This window comes from Zea mays, chromosome 1, assembly GCF_902167145.1.
Source record: "Zea mays cultivar B73 chromosome 1, Zm-B73-REFERENCE-NAM-5.0, whole genome shotgun sequence".
Taxonomy (NCBI): Eukaryota; Viridiplantae; Streptophyta; class Magnoliopsida; order Poales; family Poaceae; genus Zea; species Zea mays.
Window position 1 is genome coordinate 271,537,735 of NC_050096.1, and position 13,567 is coordinate 271,551,301.

A 13,567-nucleotide genomic window follows, 5' to 3' on the forward strand; every position below is an offset into this window, starting at 1 on the left:
CCACGGCCACTACAACATATCTTAAGTTCCCTTGGGCCGGTGGTAATGGACCCAACAAGTCAAGGCCCCACCTTTGCAATGGCCAGATGGGTTGTATGAGCTGTGTTAAGGACGAAGGTTGTTTTTGATCTCTTGCACATTTCTGACAACCTTCGCACTTTTGAACCAATTCCGCTACATCCGAAGCTGCCTTCGGCCAATAAAACCCTTGGCGGAAAACTTTTCCAAGTAACGGCCTAGATCCAATGTGAGATCCACACAGGCCTGCATGTATTTCTTTCATCAACTATATGCCTTCGGTTCTAGATAAACACTTGAGTAACGGAGCACAAACTCCATGCTTGTACAACTCCCCCTCTATCATGACATATGGACGAGCTCTTGCCTCTATCCTCCTGTTATAAGTTTCGTCATCTGAAAGGAATTTACCCTGAAGGTAAGAGATAATCTCGGTTCTCCAATCTTCACTATAAACAGGAGATATATTGAGGACTGCTCTTTCAAGAAGTTCCACCGAAGGTGCTTTTATTGTTTCGAAGAACACATCCGAAGATAAGGGCAGCCCCTGTGCTGCTGACTTAGCTAGCAAATCGGCATGCTCATTTTGTCCTCGAGGGATATTTTTGACAGAAAATCCTACGAAGGAAGCTTCGACTCTTCGAACCATGTCCAGATATTTTTCAAGCTTCGGATCTTTAGCCTTGCAACTCTTGTCAATATGACCCGAAACAACCTGGGAATCAGTTTTAAGAATGGCCCTTCTGATTCCCATTGCTCTTAGCTTGCGAAGACCCAAAAGCAAGGCTTCGTACTCGGTAATATTATTTGTACAACTAAAATCGAGTCTTGCCGCATAACAAGTTTTAACTTTGGATGGCGAGACCAACACAGCAGCTGCTCCTGCCCCGAAGGTTCCCCAAGACCCATCGCAAAACACTGTCCATACTTCGGCATCTTTATTTGTTTCTTCATCCTGAGCCCCTGGCGTCCAGTCAGCAATGAAGTCTGCTAATGCCTGGGACTGGATCGAAGATCTATGCACATAATCAATGCAAAATTCATTGAGCTCTGCAGCCCATTTTCCAATCCGCCCAGTAGCTTCTCTATTTCTCATAATATCCTTCAACGGCTGCGAAGAAGGAACCACAATATTGTACGCTTGAAAGTAATGCCGAAGCTTCCTGGACGCCATCAAAACAGCATATAACACCTTCTCTAATTCTGTATAGTTTTTCTTTGATATACTAAGAACTTCAGATACAAAATATACTGGGACCTGCTTCTTGACTTGACCATCAAGCTTCTCCTGGACAAGTGCTGCACTTACCGCTGAGTGCGAAGCTGCCACATATAATAACAAAGGAGCCCCTGGCGTTGGTGGAGTTAATGTTGTTAAATCTATCAGATATTGCTTCAACTCCTCGAAGGCTTTTTGTTGGCTTGGTCCCCATTGAAAGACTTCGGCTGATTTCAGCACTTCGAAGAATGGTAGATTCCTTTCTGCTGATCTAGATATAAATCTATTAAGAGATGCCAACCTTCCTGTTAATCTTTGGGCCCCCTTTTTTGTGGTTGGTGGCTCCATTCGAAGTATGGCTTCAATTTTACTTGGATTAGCTTCAATTCCCTTTGTTGAAACCAAGCATCCAAGAAATTTCCCCTTCTTTACACCGAAGACACATTTTTCTGGATTCAACTTTAAGCCAGCTTGTCTGAAATTGGCGAAGGTCTCCTGCAAATCAGCAACATGATTTTCCTGTTTCGTGCTTTTTACAATGATGTCATCAACATAAGTTAGCACATTTCTGCCTATCTGAGACTGGAGAACCTTCGCAGTCATTCTGCTGAAACTTCCTCCAGCATTTTTGAGCCCCTCAGGCATCCGAAGATAGCAATATGTGCCACTTGGGGTTATGAAGCTAGTCTTCGGCTCATCTTCCTTCTTCATTCAGATTTGGTGGTAGCCTGAGTAACAGTCTAGCAGACTCATGAGCTCTGAAGAAGCTGCTGCATCAACTAAAGAGTCTATCCTTGGCAATGGGAATTCGTCCTTCGGACAAGCCTTGTTGAGATCTGTAAAATCGATACACATTCGCCACTTGCCATTGGCCTTTTTTACCATAACAGTGTTAGCTAGCCATTCTGGGTACTTTACTTCTCTGATAACTCCTGCACTGAGGAGTCTTTTGACTTCATTACGAGCACCTTCGGCCTTATCATCAGACATTTTCCGAAGCCTCTGCTTTCTGGGTCTGAAGGATGGATCAACATTGAGCGAATGTTCAATAACATCCCTATTAACTCCGCAGAGATCATTGGCTGACCATGCAAAAACATCTTTGTTGTTGAACAAAAACCTTATCAAGGTTTTCTCCTGTTCTTCAGATAATTGAGAGCCCAACAGCACCTTCTGCTCTGCTATGTCCTCACATAAGAGCATGGGCTTCGGCTGATCTGCTGAAGCTGCTTTTTCCCTTCTGAATTTGTATTGTTCACAAACTTCAGCTCCATCTATGTTATGGATTGCTTTTGAGTCAGTCCAGTTTCCTTCGGCCCTTCTGGCAGCTTCCTGACTTCCATGAATAGCGATGGGTCCTTGATCCGAAGGTATCTTCATGCAAAGATAAGCAGGATGAAGAATTGCTTCGAAGGCATTGAGGGTGCCACGACCAATAATTGCATTGTAAGGGTATTCCATGTCAACAATGTCAAACACAACTTGTTCAGTTCTAGTGTTGTTGATGAACCCGAAGGTTACGGACATGGTGATCTTGCCCAGTGCTACAATCTGCCTTCCTCCGAAGCCACAGAGAGGATGTGTAGCATCATGAATCTTATCTTCTGGCTCTTGCATTTGTCTGAAGGCCTTAGCAAATATGATATCAGCTGCACTGCCTGTGTCAACCAAGACATTGTGGACCAGAAATCCTTTGATAACACAAGAGATAACCATGGCATCATTGTGTGGGTAATCCTTGAGTTGAAGATCCTCTTGGGAGAAGGTAATAGGGATGTGAGACCATCTTGACTTGATGAAGGTCCTTGCACCCCAACATGATGTACCCTTCTCTGTGCTTCCTTCTTCTGTTTCTTGTTGGCTGGCTCTGAGGACGAACCACCTGTAATCGGGAGCACCAGCTTCGAGTCCGAAGCAGCTCCAGCTTGATCGTTGAACGAAGCCATCAGCTCAAAAAGTGGAAGTGAGTTCACCGAAGGTGGGCGCCAATGTTGGGGACTCGTTCTCAAATGCTATGAATTAAGAACAAGGCAACATAAAATGTTAAATGTTAACGTCCTTCGTCCATGAAACATTATACCCTTGAGGATAATGAGTCTTGGACGAAGGTTGATGAAAATATAATTACGAAGCTTAAGTCTTCGTAATAAAATTTCAATAGATTGAATAAGATAACATAAAATAAAGGGCATAAAAGGGTAAACAAATCATAGACGAATTATATTAAATTTACTTAATATATTGAATCATTGAATACAATAATACCTCTGCCTTGGCAAAGGTGGATTTCCGAAAGATGCGACTGCAATTACCCGAATGCGTGAACAGTAAAGGAATACTGTTCACTATTTATAGACACAGGACACAGCCTGTGAAGAATTACAATTATGCCCCTCATAAAAGTTTACAACATTGACTCAGGTCCTTATGGACTAAAAGGTCATTCTATCTTTAAGTCGGTTTGTAATACCGAAGCTTCATGAAAAGGAACCTTTGGTCAACCCATACAAACAGCTTCAGCCGAAATCCGCTTCTTCCTACAAGACCTTCGGCGACGAAGCGTAGTCCCAACAGTACAATTACAACGACTTACGCAAGAGCCGAGGGGTTGTGTGGTTTTACAAAACTCACTCAACTAACTAGGGTTCACCTAGAGCAAGCGCTAAAGCGGTCTAACTAACCTAAGCACTTCGCAAAGCACCTATGCTAATCACCGAGTGATTCTATTAAGCACTTGGGTGTTTGAGCTCTTGGAAATATGCACTATGTGTCTTGGTATGTTGCTTGGGCTCTCACACTTGAGAATGGCCGGTTGGGGTGGTATTTATAGCCTCCACACCCTAAACTAGCCGTTGGACAGAAAGCAGCAGCTTTCTGTCGTCGGGTGCACCGGACAGTCCGGTGCACCACCGGACATCTACTGTGCAGTGTCCGGTGCACGCCACGTCAGCCGACCGTTGGCGCCTGTAGCAGTCGACCGTTGGATCCGACCGTTGCCGTCTGCCCGTGGCACACCGGACAGTCCGGTGCCGACCCACCGGACAGACCGGTGCTATAGCCAGAGAGCGCCTGTCTGTGGCCTCTCTGCGCATACTGTCTGGTGCCACACCGGACATCAATGTCCGGTGCACCACCAGGCGCTGGCTGACAGCCCTCATCTTGGATTTCTTTGCTGATTTCTTCGGGCTTCTTTTGTTCTTGAGTATTGGACTCCTATGCATCTTTTTATGTATTCTTTTGAGGTGTTGCATCCTCTTTGCCTTGGTCCAATTCTCTTCGCATCCTGTGAACTATAGTAATAAACACTGGCAAACATATTAGTCCACAGGTTGTGTTAATCATCAAACACCAAAACTCAATTAGCCAAAAGGCCTGGGGTCCATTTTCCTTACAGTATACAAAACATGAGATGCATTTTACTTGCTTCTATTGCTATGGTCTACATTAGACAGGTAGCTTTTATTACTATTCTCCTGTCACATGGCGCTTTACTTGCTTCAACAGCCGCTATTAACTATTTTTATTCAGAATGTTCAATGCTAACGGACTGCTATTTATTCCTCTCTACATGTAATTCAGTTCTCGGGTGTTCCTGCTCGACCTTTTTCAGCACTACTGTCTACTACACTCCAAAATGTGCTTTTAACCAGGGTTGTTGTCTATTGTACCCTAGTTGGGGATTTGCTAGTAGACCAGGGATGCTGATTTAACGTTTTTAGTGTTTGATGCAAAGATGGTATATGATATATGCAATTAACTGCAACGATGTACAGTTGCTATTTCTGTATACAGTTATTGTGTCCCTCTCTTTGGATATGGAAGAAGGTCATACCGATTTCTATCAGACATCCTTGGAGCATGGAGTTTGATGGCCACTGTTGTGGATGATAAATATAGCGCAACAGTCTATTATCCTTGGATATCTTGCAGTTGCTCAAATGTTGTAAGTCAGAAAATGTTTTCTTAAAATTGTTGAAATCTTCACCGTCCTTGGATAGGGCGCCTGAACGGGCGCCGCTTGATCTAGTGTGATTTTATGCGTGTGTATTCGAGCCTAAGGGCATGTACAGTGGAGAGACACCAAAACGGTTCTCCAAGCACAGGAGACAACTAAGAGACTCTATTGTACAATGGAGTGTCTATAAACGTAGTCTATTAATAAATACAGAATTAAATGTATTTGTATAGCATCAGATCGATAGAACAGACGACAAATTCGTACAGTGGGAAGTGAGGCGTCTGTTGTTAATTGGTTTACGAGCCAGAGGCGTCTCTTCACGGAGAGACGACTCTAAGATTTTTTTGCAAATAACCCCCTAAAACACCTTAAGAGCCCTCACATTAAACACCACTGTACATGCCCTAACTACATCTCGTCAAGAAAACTGTGCAGTACTCGAACACCTTTTTTTAAAAAAAAGGAAGTGCGTGTTTATTTGAGCCTAACAGTATAAATTTTCCTGCTTGGTTTACTTTAATCTATATCAGCTTCTAGTACTTCTACAATATTCTGTCTCTATAAATTATATCTGTGGTCTGTGGATAATCCCACTGATGAAAGGGTAGTGATGACTTAAACACAACGCCGTTCTGGTTTTCAACCACCGTCTAGGTTTAAACGTTGGAGGTTGGAAACTAGACTTTATTCATGCCTCAACTATACTTGTACAAAATCTGTCCCACTATTTGCTGTAATCGATCACCTAAATCATATGATTATGTCGTTCTGTACATGAAAGAAGGCAGGGTACTGACTTCAACTTGACTGGTGGGTCGACAGAGTTCATCCAGATTCTGTGAAGCAGACTGTGCTCCATCGTCTTGTCAAGCCTTCAGCCGCCCCCCGGGATACGCATCAGGGACGTTTTCTCTGCCCATGTTCCTGGCCCTTGCGTTGCTCCGAGCAGATTTTCCCGAAAGAGATGGTATGACCGTCGCAAAGCTTCCCCCCTTGCTTCTTCTGCAGCAGCGCGGCACTGAAGGATATTATCTCAGAGGATGTATCAGTGTGACTTCGCAGCGAAAATCTGGAAAGCAGTGCTAACAAGCATGGTACCGCACCTGAGATGGAACATGAAGAACACTGCGCCGACAAGGGTGATTCCTCCAGCGACCGACCTCAGAACCCCTTTCCCTGATCTGGGGGCGTCGCCTTCAGGCCTTCCTCGAGTGGCGCTGTCCTGAGCTACGTTTTCTGGTTCCACTGGGTTATCAGTGGATCGGGAGCCGTCCTGCATGACAGAGGAGCGTTAAGAAGGCTTTTTTGTGTGCAGGAAGCATAGTTATAAGAGTGACACAAGCTGGACTCGAGAATTTCAGGAGGCACCATTTCGTTCCTGGTGCTGGCTTCAGGATTCAGCTCCGGGTTAGTGCTATCACTTGCCATCCCAGTCATATCTGACTCCATATTATGCACTGGATGTTCAGAAACCATCGACAATTTGCCACCTGTGTTATGTGTTGGGGTCAGTCTCGAGTGTGACTCCGAGCTGAAGTCTGATGGCTCGCCATTTAATCCACGTCTCGGCTCTTCACAACTCGAACACACAGACTCCCCATCACAAGCAAGGGTATCACGATGTTGAGCTATGGTGCCAGTGTCCTTTTGGAGGCCAGCTTCCTCTTTTTTTGGATGGTCAGCTAATGTCTCCCCATTTCCCCGAACATATTGATCTACAGACGTGGCATGTCCATTGTAAATCCTTTCCAAATCTGTGACAGAATGATTGTTCAACTCCAGATAATTCTTGCCACTGTCAAACACCAAATGACTGCCTGTGGAATCTGACTCTTCTGAACTTAATTCATATTTAGCCGGTATAGTCCTTGAACATTGGTCAGCTGCAGAACCAGTAGAACATGATTCTTTATCATGAATTGGACGACTTGAATCCATGAACTCAGAATCAATAATGCCAATGGTTAGTGATCCCACTGATTCATCTAGAGACTTTTCTTCATGCTTGTAATGTCCACTTTCTCCATATCCTTCATTTCCTTCGTTGGGGCCATCGCTATATTGTGAAAGCACAGCTGCAAAATTATCTTCATTAACGGAGTCCTCAGGTTCTAGAGGAGAACATGATTCTTTATCATGAATTAGAGGACTTGAATCCATGAACTCAGAATCAATAACGCCAATGTTAAGTGATCCCACTGATTCATCTAGAGAGTTTTCTCCATGCTTACCACATCCACTTTCTCCATAGGCTTCACTTTCTTTGTTGGGGGCATCGTTAAATTGTGAAAGCACAGCTGTAAAATTATCTTCATTAACGGAGTCCTCAGGTTCTAGAGGAGAACATGATTCTTTATCATGAATTAGAGGACTTGAATCCATGAACTCAGAATCAACAATGCCAATGTTAAGTGATCCCACTGATTCAACTAGAGATTTTTCTCCATGCTTACCACATCCACTTTCTCCATAGCCTTCACTTTCTTTGTTGGGGGCATCGTTAAATTGTGAAAGCACAGCTGTAAAATTATCTTCATTAACGGAGCCCTCAGGTTCTAGAGGAAAACATGATTCTTTATCATGAATTAGAGGACTTGAATCCATGAACTCAGAATCAATAATGCCAATGTTAAGTGATCCCACTGATTCAGCTAGAGATTTTTCTCCATGCTTGCCACGTCCACTTTCTCCATAGCCTTCGCTTTCTTTGTTGGGGGCATCATTAAATTGTGAAAGCACAGCTGCAAAATTATCTTCATTAACTGAGTCCTCAGGTTCTAGAGGAGAACATGATTCTTTATCATGAATTAGAGGACTTGAATCCATGAACTCAGAATCAACAATGCCAATGTTAAGTGATCCCACTGATTCAACTAGAGATTTTTCTCCATGCTTACCACATCCACTTTCTCCATAGCCTTCACTTTCTTTGTTGGGGGCATCGTTAAACTGTGAAAGCACAGCTGTAAAATTATCTTCATTAACGGAGCCCTCAGGTTCTAGAGGAGAACATGATTCTTTATCATGAATTAGAGGACTTGAATCCATGAACTCAGAGTCAACAATGCCAATGTTAAGTGATCCCACTGATTCAGCTAGAGATTTTTCTCCATGCTTGCCACGTCCACTTTCTCCATAGCCTTTGCTTTCTTTGTTGGGAGCATCATTAAATTTTGAAAGAACAGCTGCAAAATTATCTTCATTAACTGAGTCCTCAGGTTCTAGGAGAGAACATGATTCTTTATCATGAATTAGAGGAGTTGAATCCATGAACTCAAAATCAATAATGCCAATGTTAAGTGATCCCACTGATTCAGCTAGAGATTTTTCTCCATGCTTGCCACATCCACTTTCTCCATAGCCTTCACTTCCTTTGTTGTGGGCATCGTTAAATTGTGAAAGCACAGCCGCAAAATTATCTTCATTAACTGAGTCCTCAGGTTCTAGAAGAGAGAGTTTGCTTTCTGCTTCATCAGAGTCATAATGTGTGTCCTCGTGCTGGTCATTCTGCCCTCCAAATATTATCTGAGAAAAATATATATTAAGTGACTAACATTAAGCACAAGTGTGGAAATACAATTAACCCTTTCCAAAATCCTGCCTGTTGCTGTAGTACTTTAGAACGGGCACATGGACTGTATCCACTTGAACTGGATGAGCTGTACTGTGTCTGCTCCAGATTTCTACGAATACCTCCAACAACATAGTTTGGCATGGATATTGTGTAGGTGACTACATCAAAATCAGGCACCTACAATCACAGAGCAGAAACACATAAATTAAAGATATTACAGTAGATAAGTCACTGAAAATGCTTGGTTAGAACCTAGGCCTTACATTTAGGTGCAAGATGAGTGACTTTTTAGACACCGATCGTATGCATATACAGACTTTCCGAACATTTCTTTTTTCGACCACATCAGAAGGGGTAAACAGATCAATTCCAGCTAACCCAAGGATTTGACATATCTGAAAAGAACAGAGATTACTAATTCTCAAGCAACCGTTTCAGAAGAAATGTAAACTAAGCCAGTAAAGTATATGTGACTGCTTCGTGCTTCAAGACTTTTAGTATCAACCAAATATACCAATGTAGTGTAGGAAGAAAACATAAATGCACCAACACATCTATGTCTGCCATGCTTCTAGGTCTAGGCCATGGGTATACAAGAGAGACCATTATCTTGCAGCAGTTAAATTTCCACCAGGTCCAAACTTAGCACCATTGGAATATTTTTGTTGGGTGTTTTCTTCACCTAAAAGTTGGCTTTATGCAGGATTAGGACACTAAGCAAGATCCTGCACCTATTCTTATCACAGAAACGAATTTAATCCAATTTATGTATGTTACCAGTTCCGTCATCAGAGCATGTCATTTAGGACAATATCTAGTCAAAGCTTAAAACACAAAAATTTAGTTTGAAAAACATGTGAGTTATATGTATAAAAAGTGAGTTGAAGAATAATTACAAAAGCACATAAATTTGCGATATATTTCAGAAGAAATTAGTGGCCAAAGATATCATCGAAGATCGTGCAAAGTCAAATGAGTCAAGTAATTTTTTTTACTAGAGGGAGTACAACTTTTTACTAGGAGCTTGTACAGAATACAGTTGATCTAAAATAGGTAGATAAGCATGGAAAAAACAGGGAAGTTCAGAGCAAAAAGGCAAAGGTCGACAGATTTGTAGCTATAGCTAATGCTTCTTCAGTTTCATTGCAGCAATGTTAGTCAGTAGAGCACATGTAACTCACAAGGAAGTAGTACAAAACACCATCACTAGCAGATTCAATAGTAGTTTTTTTAGATTTCCTCATGCACAAGTATTGACAGAGCATTTCATGCACCACAGACAATTTACACGGATCAAACTCATCAGACTGGCTACTTGCAACGGAATTCATGCTAGGAATATGCTTCGTACGCATTCGTGGAAAGAAAGCTTCATTCAAGCTCCTCAAATGGGAAAAATGTTTTGAAAGATTTGTATTTGTTCACTTTTACCAAAATTAATGCACTTCAAGTTAACAAAAATATTGAACACATGAAGTTAAAATCAAGAATTTCGCTCAAAAATATATTAATAGAACCGAATCGTCTAGAAGGAAAATGTGCAAAGATCCATACCTTTAGAAAGGAGTCAACTTTTGAATAGGGCATGTATTTTCCACTACTTCTACCGAAGGATAGTCTCTCATAAATATACACTTTTGATTGTTTCAATTGTTCTCTGTTATTTTTTAGTAACATTTTCCATAATACCTTGGAAACTTGAAACCTAATAGCACAAACATAACAAGTCAGCAGAATACAGTAAATATCAGAGAGAGAAGCACACAATTAATCATAAAACAGTTCTATTCTTTCACAAACCATTTATCCTAGGCATTCTTTTATCTGATTGATTGACATCATAATGCTCAAGCAAGTAGACACTTGCAAAGAGCCAAAACTATCTGAGCAAAAAATATACAGATCAGTGGGATCCAAGATTTTGGTAGCGACGCCATATCCATATGCATAGCACAACATGCTAATTACTTTTATTCATGCAGGGAGGCCTCATGAAGAAACTGATCTTACAGTAATTCTCCGTCAGCAAGAAGATCAGCAACTAAAGCGTCTTCACCAAACCTAAGATGTAGAACTTCTCCAAGCCAGATCTTTGTTTGTGTCTGAAACAAACGTGAAAATAAATAGAGATGAAAAATTAAGTACATGATTACGTAAACTCTAGAATAGCATGTGTAGTCTCTGGTTTACAGAAGCAGGATAACTAACAAGTTTTCTTTTGAAACAAAAACTAACAAAATGTTTTATCATTCCAAATCAAGGACAGTGTCAACAAAAAGGAGAAAGCAAACACTATACATCCTAAGAATATGAGTAATACAGTTCTCGGGCATTGTATTAAGAAAAAAACATTCTCGCACAGGTCGAGAAAACCTCATGTGCTTTGTCGTGGTACAAACGAGTGGATTTAAATTCGCACCCACGGGAACTTAAACTCAGGATCTGAGAAGTACTACTCAGACCACCTAGCCAACTCAGCTAGAAGCTCTTTCGCTGTAACTCGGAATAATTGTATATACACTGCATCTTATTTATAAACCATAGCAATTGAATTGGCTATACCTCACTAGGTTGTATTGTGTTTTAACAAAACTTAACAGATTTAATGGCATGTATATGCCATCTTTACTCACATGAGTTTAATGCACGAATGCAGATACTTTTTTGAGAAACCAAGGCATCTTGGAGAATGAAATTACACTGGCCAATGTCTCCTGTAGTATTGAAGTAGCTATACTCAGCAAGGACCATTTGCCATGCCCTTATCTTAACTTTGTCAGGAAGAGATTGGATCACCGATGTGATATTCTACTAATTCTGTTGACACGGAGAAATGGTCCAGCAAGCACATGCCATTTTTGACATTAACCACGACTAAAAATGGCAAAATAGCTATAAAAGAAAGTCTACTACCCACTGATCGATCTGGAAAACATCAGTTTTAACAGCACCATAGTAGTACTCTACTCAACAGTCTAACAAAGTCCGGAGTCCGGACACCACGAACCAGCCAAACTGAACCCATATGCAACCGTAACGACAAAGAAATTAATCGGCGACTCTTTAGTTCATGTTGCCATCTTATCTACTCGGTAATGCAAGAAAAATCGAATTCATCGACAAGGGATTCTGGTATGATGTCTGGCGTGCGAACCCCGATGAATCAAGAGCGCCACAGGGAACGGGTCGTATGAACCTTCATGACAAGAACCACTGGATAATCTGGCACCAATACAGGACGGCGTCCATCACCTCAACAGCAGGCACGGCGGAAGCCACTCCACCAAACCGCGAGGGGGTCGGAGGTCCAAGCAAGCACACTCACTCACTGTTCCATTAGCTCCCTGTTCCCCCAAGAGCCCCAACCGAACAGAAAAGCTTCGGGATCGGACCTCACCTGCAGGAAGGCCTCGTCGAGCTCACGGAAGGTGGACGCGGACGACGCCTCGTCCACCCGCACCGCCCCCGGCCCCTGCTGCGCACTCCTCATCCCGCCGCCTCCTTCTCGATCACCGAATGTCACCACGTCACGGGGTGCCCGCCGCCCGATGGCGCTCCAGCTCAGATCCTCGTGCGGCCCGCCGCGCGCGGCGTGCAAGCTCATGGCCGTGTGCCGTAGTTTGCTACTCGGCTACTCCACTTCAGCGGCGGGAGGAGGAGGATGCGTGAGCACGCGTTGCCGTTTGCGTGCGCGCGCGCCTGGGGTGGGCGGCGCGGGCTGCAGCCGTGGAGGCGAGGCAGAAGCCGCGTGTCGCGTGCTGCGCCGGAATGAGCGCGGCGCTGCCGCTGCTGCACCTGCGCGCATTTACTGGCGCGTTTTTCTCGCGGCGAACGACGAGGACATGATTGGATTTTTCCCGTTTGCGGGTGCCGAGACCGAGGGGCCAGAGGGCGGGGCGCGTAAATTCTCCGGGTCGAGCCAAGCGGCATTTGCCGTGTGCAGGTGCAGCGACGCCGACGCGGACTAGCGTGGCCGTAACGTGGGCAGTCAGCGAGCGGCACACGAGTGACTCGCGGGAGTGGGATTCAGCCATTCAGGAGCTGAACCGGACAAAAACGCAGGACGAAAGGGACCGCGCCCGAACCGTGGGCGTCCGATGCGCCATCCGGTTCGTGTGGCCGGGGGGCACTCGCGTACGGGATTTTGCGCATTTGCGCTACACAACGACGCCTTGAAAGGAGAAGACGAGTTCCTTACGAAATTATTGAGCGGTGTGTGTTTGTCTATATAGATTTAAATCATCGGCTGGCTACCACGCTCAAATCACAAAAGAGAAGCATCCCGCCACCCAGGCGATCAGGACTAGCAAGGAGTGGCTTGGGCTGCCTTGCCTTACTAGAATGGCCAAAGGCGTTCACAGGTTAAATGAGACGATCGTAAATCTAGACTGGTGCTTCTATAGGATAAATTTAGGCTGGTGACATATGGTAATACCGATTACCGAACACATGTTTTATTGGGGACAAAGCCAAATAAGTTTTTGAAGCGTTTTTTTTTCAAAAAGCATTCTTGGAGATACGGTTGGATATTTCGTCATAGTTCAAGTTGACTCGGTTTGGCTCGTTAAGCTAACAAGCCACAGAGTCGACTCGTTTATTAGCTCGAGTTGGCTCGTTTACCTCGTGAGACAGAGATTATATATATATATATATATATATATATATATATATATATATATATATATATATATATATATATATATATATATATATATATATATATATATATATATATATATATATATATATAATAATCAATTTCTAGTTAATTTTAAACTAATTTAACAATAGAAAATAA

General features: G+C 43.0%; 1 protein-coding gene across 10 annotated transcripts; it reads right to left on the reverse strand.

Annotated features, from left to right (window-relative positions):
• Nucleotides 1-5,810: 5,810 nt before the first annotated feature.
• On the reverse strand, nucleotides 5,811-12,666 carry LOC103643866 (protein OPAQUE10-like). Of its 10 annotated transcripts, none has more exons than XM_035960493.1 (9): nucleotides 12,167-12,545; nucleotides 10,780-10,871; nucleotides 10,570-10,652; nucleotides 10,324-10,474; nucleotides 9,033-9,164; nucleotides 8,797-8,946; nucleotides 6,564-8,702; nucleotides 6,299-6,468; nucleotides 5,811-6,197 (listed from the first exon to the last, which is right to left on the reverse strand). In XM_035960493.1, the coding sequence occupies exons 4-9, from the start codon at nucleotides 10,444-10,446 to the stop codon at nucleotides 6,062-6,064; spliced, it is 2,850 nt and encodes a 949-aa protein (XP_035816386.1). In that variant the 5' UTR covers nucleotides 10,447-10,474; nucleotides 10,570-10,652; nucleotides 10,780-10,871; nucleotides 12,167-12,545; the 3' UTR covers nucleotides 5,811-6,061. The 10 variants fall into 10 exon arrangements, with proteins under 10 accessions (XP_035816386.1, XP_035816384.1, XP_008665268.1 ...); XM_035960491.1 differs by having other exon boundaries at nucleotides 6,564-8,720; XM_008667046.3 differs by having other exon boundaries at nucleotides 6,564-8,720; nucleotides 10,738-10,871.
• Nucleotides 12,667-13,567: the final 901 nt, after the last annotated feature.

Excerpts from the sequence above, each read along its gene's own strand:
- LOC103643866 (XM_008667042.3), bottom strand. The coding sequence starts at position 12,373 with ATGAGCTTGCACGCCGCGCGCGGCGGGCCGCACGAGGATCTGAGCTGG. Across the intron at positions 10,872-12,166 it reads TCGACGAGGCCTTCCTGCAG|ACACAAACAAAGATCTGGCT; the intron begins GTGAGGTCCGAT and ends CGTTTGTTTCAG. Across the intron at positions 10,475-10,779 it reads CTTGCTGACGGAGAATTACT|GTTTCAAGTTTCCAAGGTAT; the intron begins GTAAGATCAGTT and ends TTGTGCTATTAG.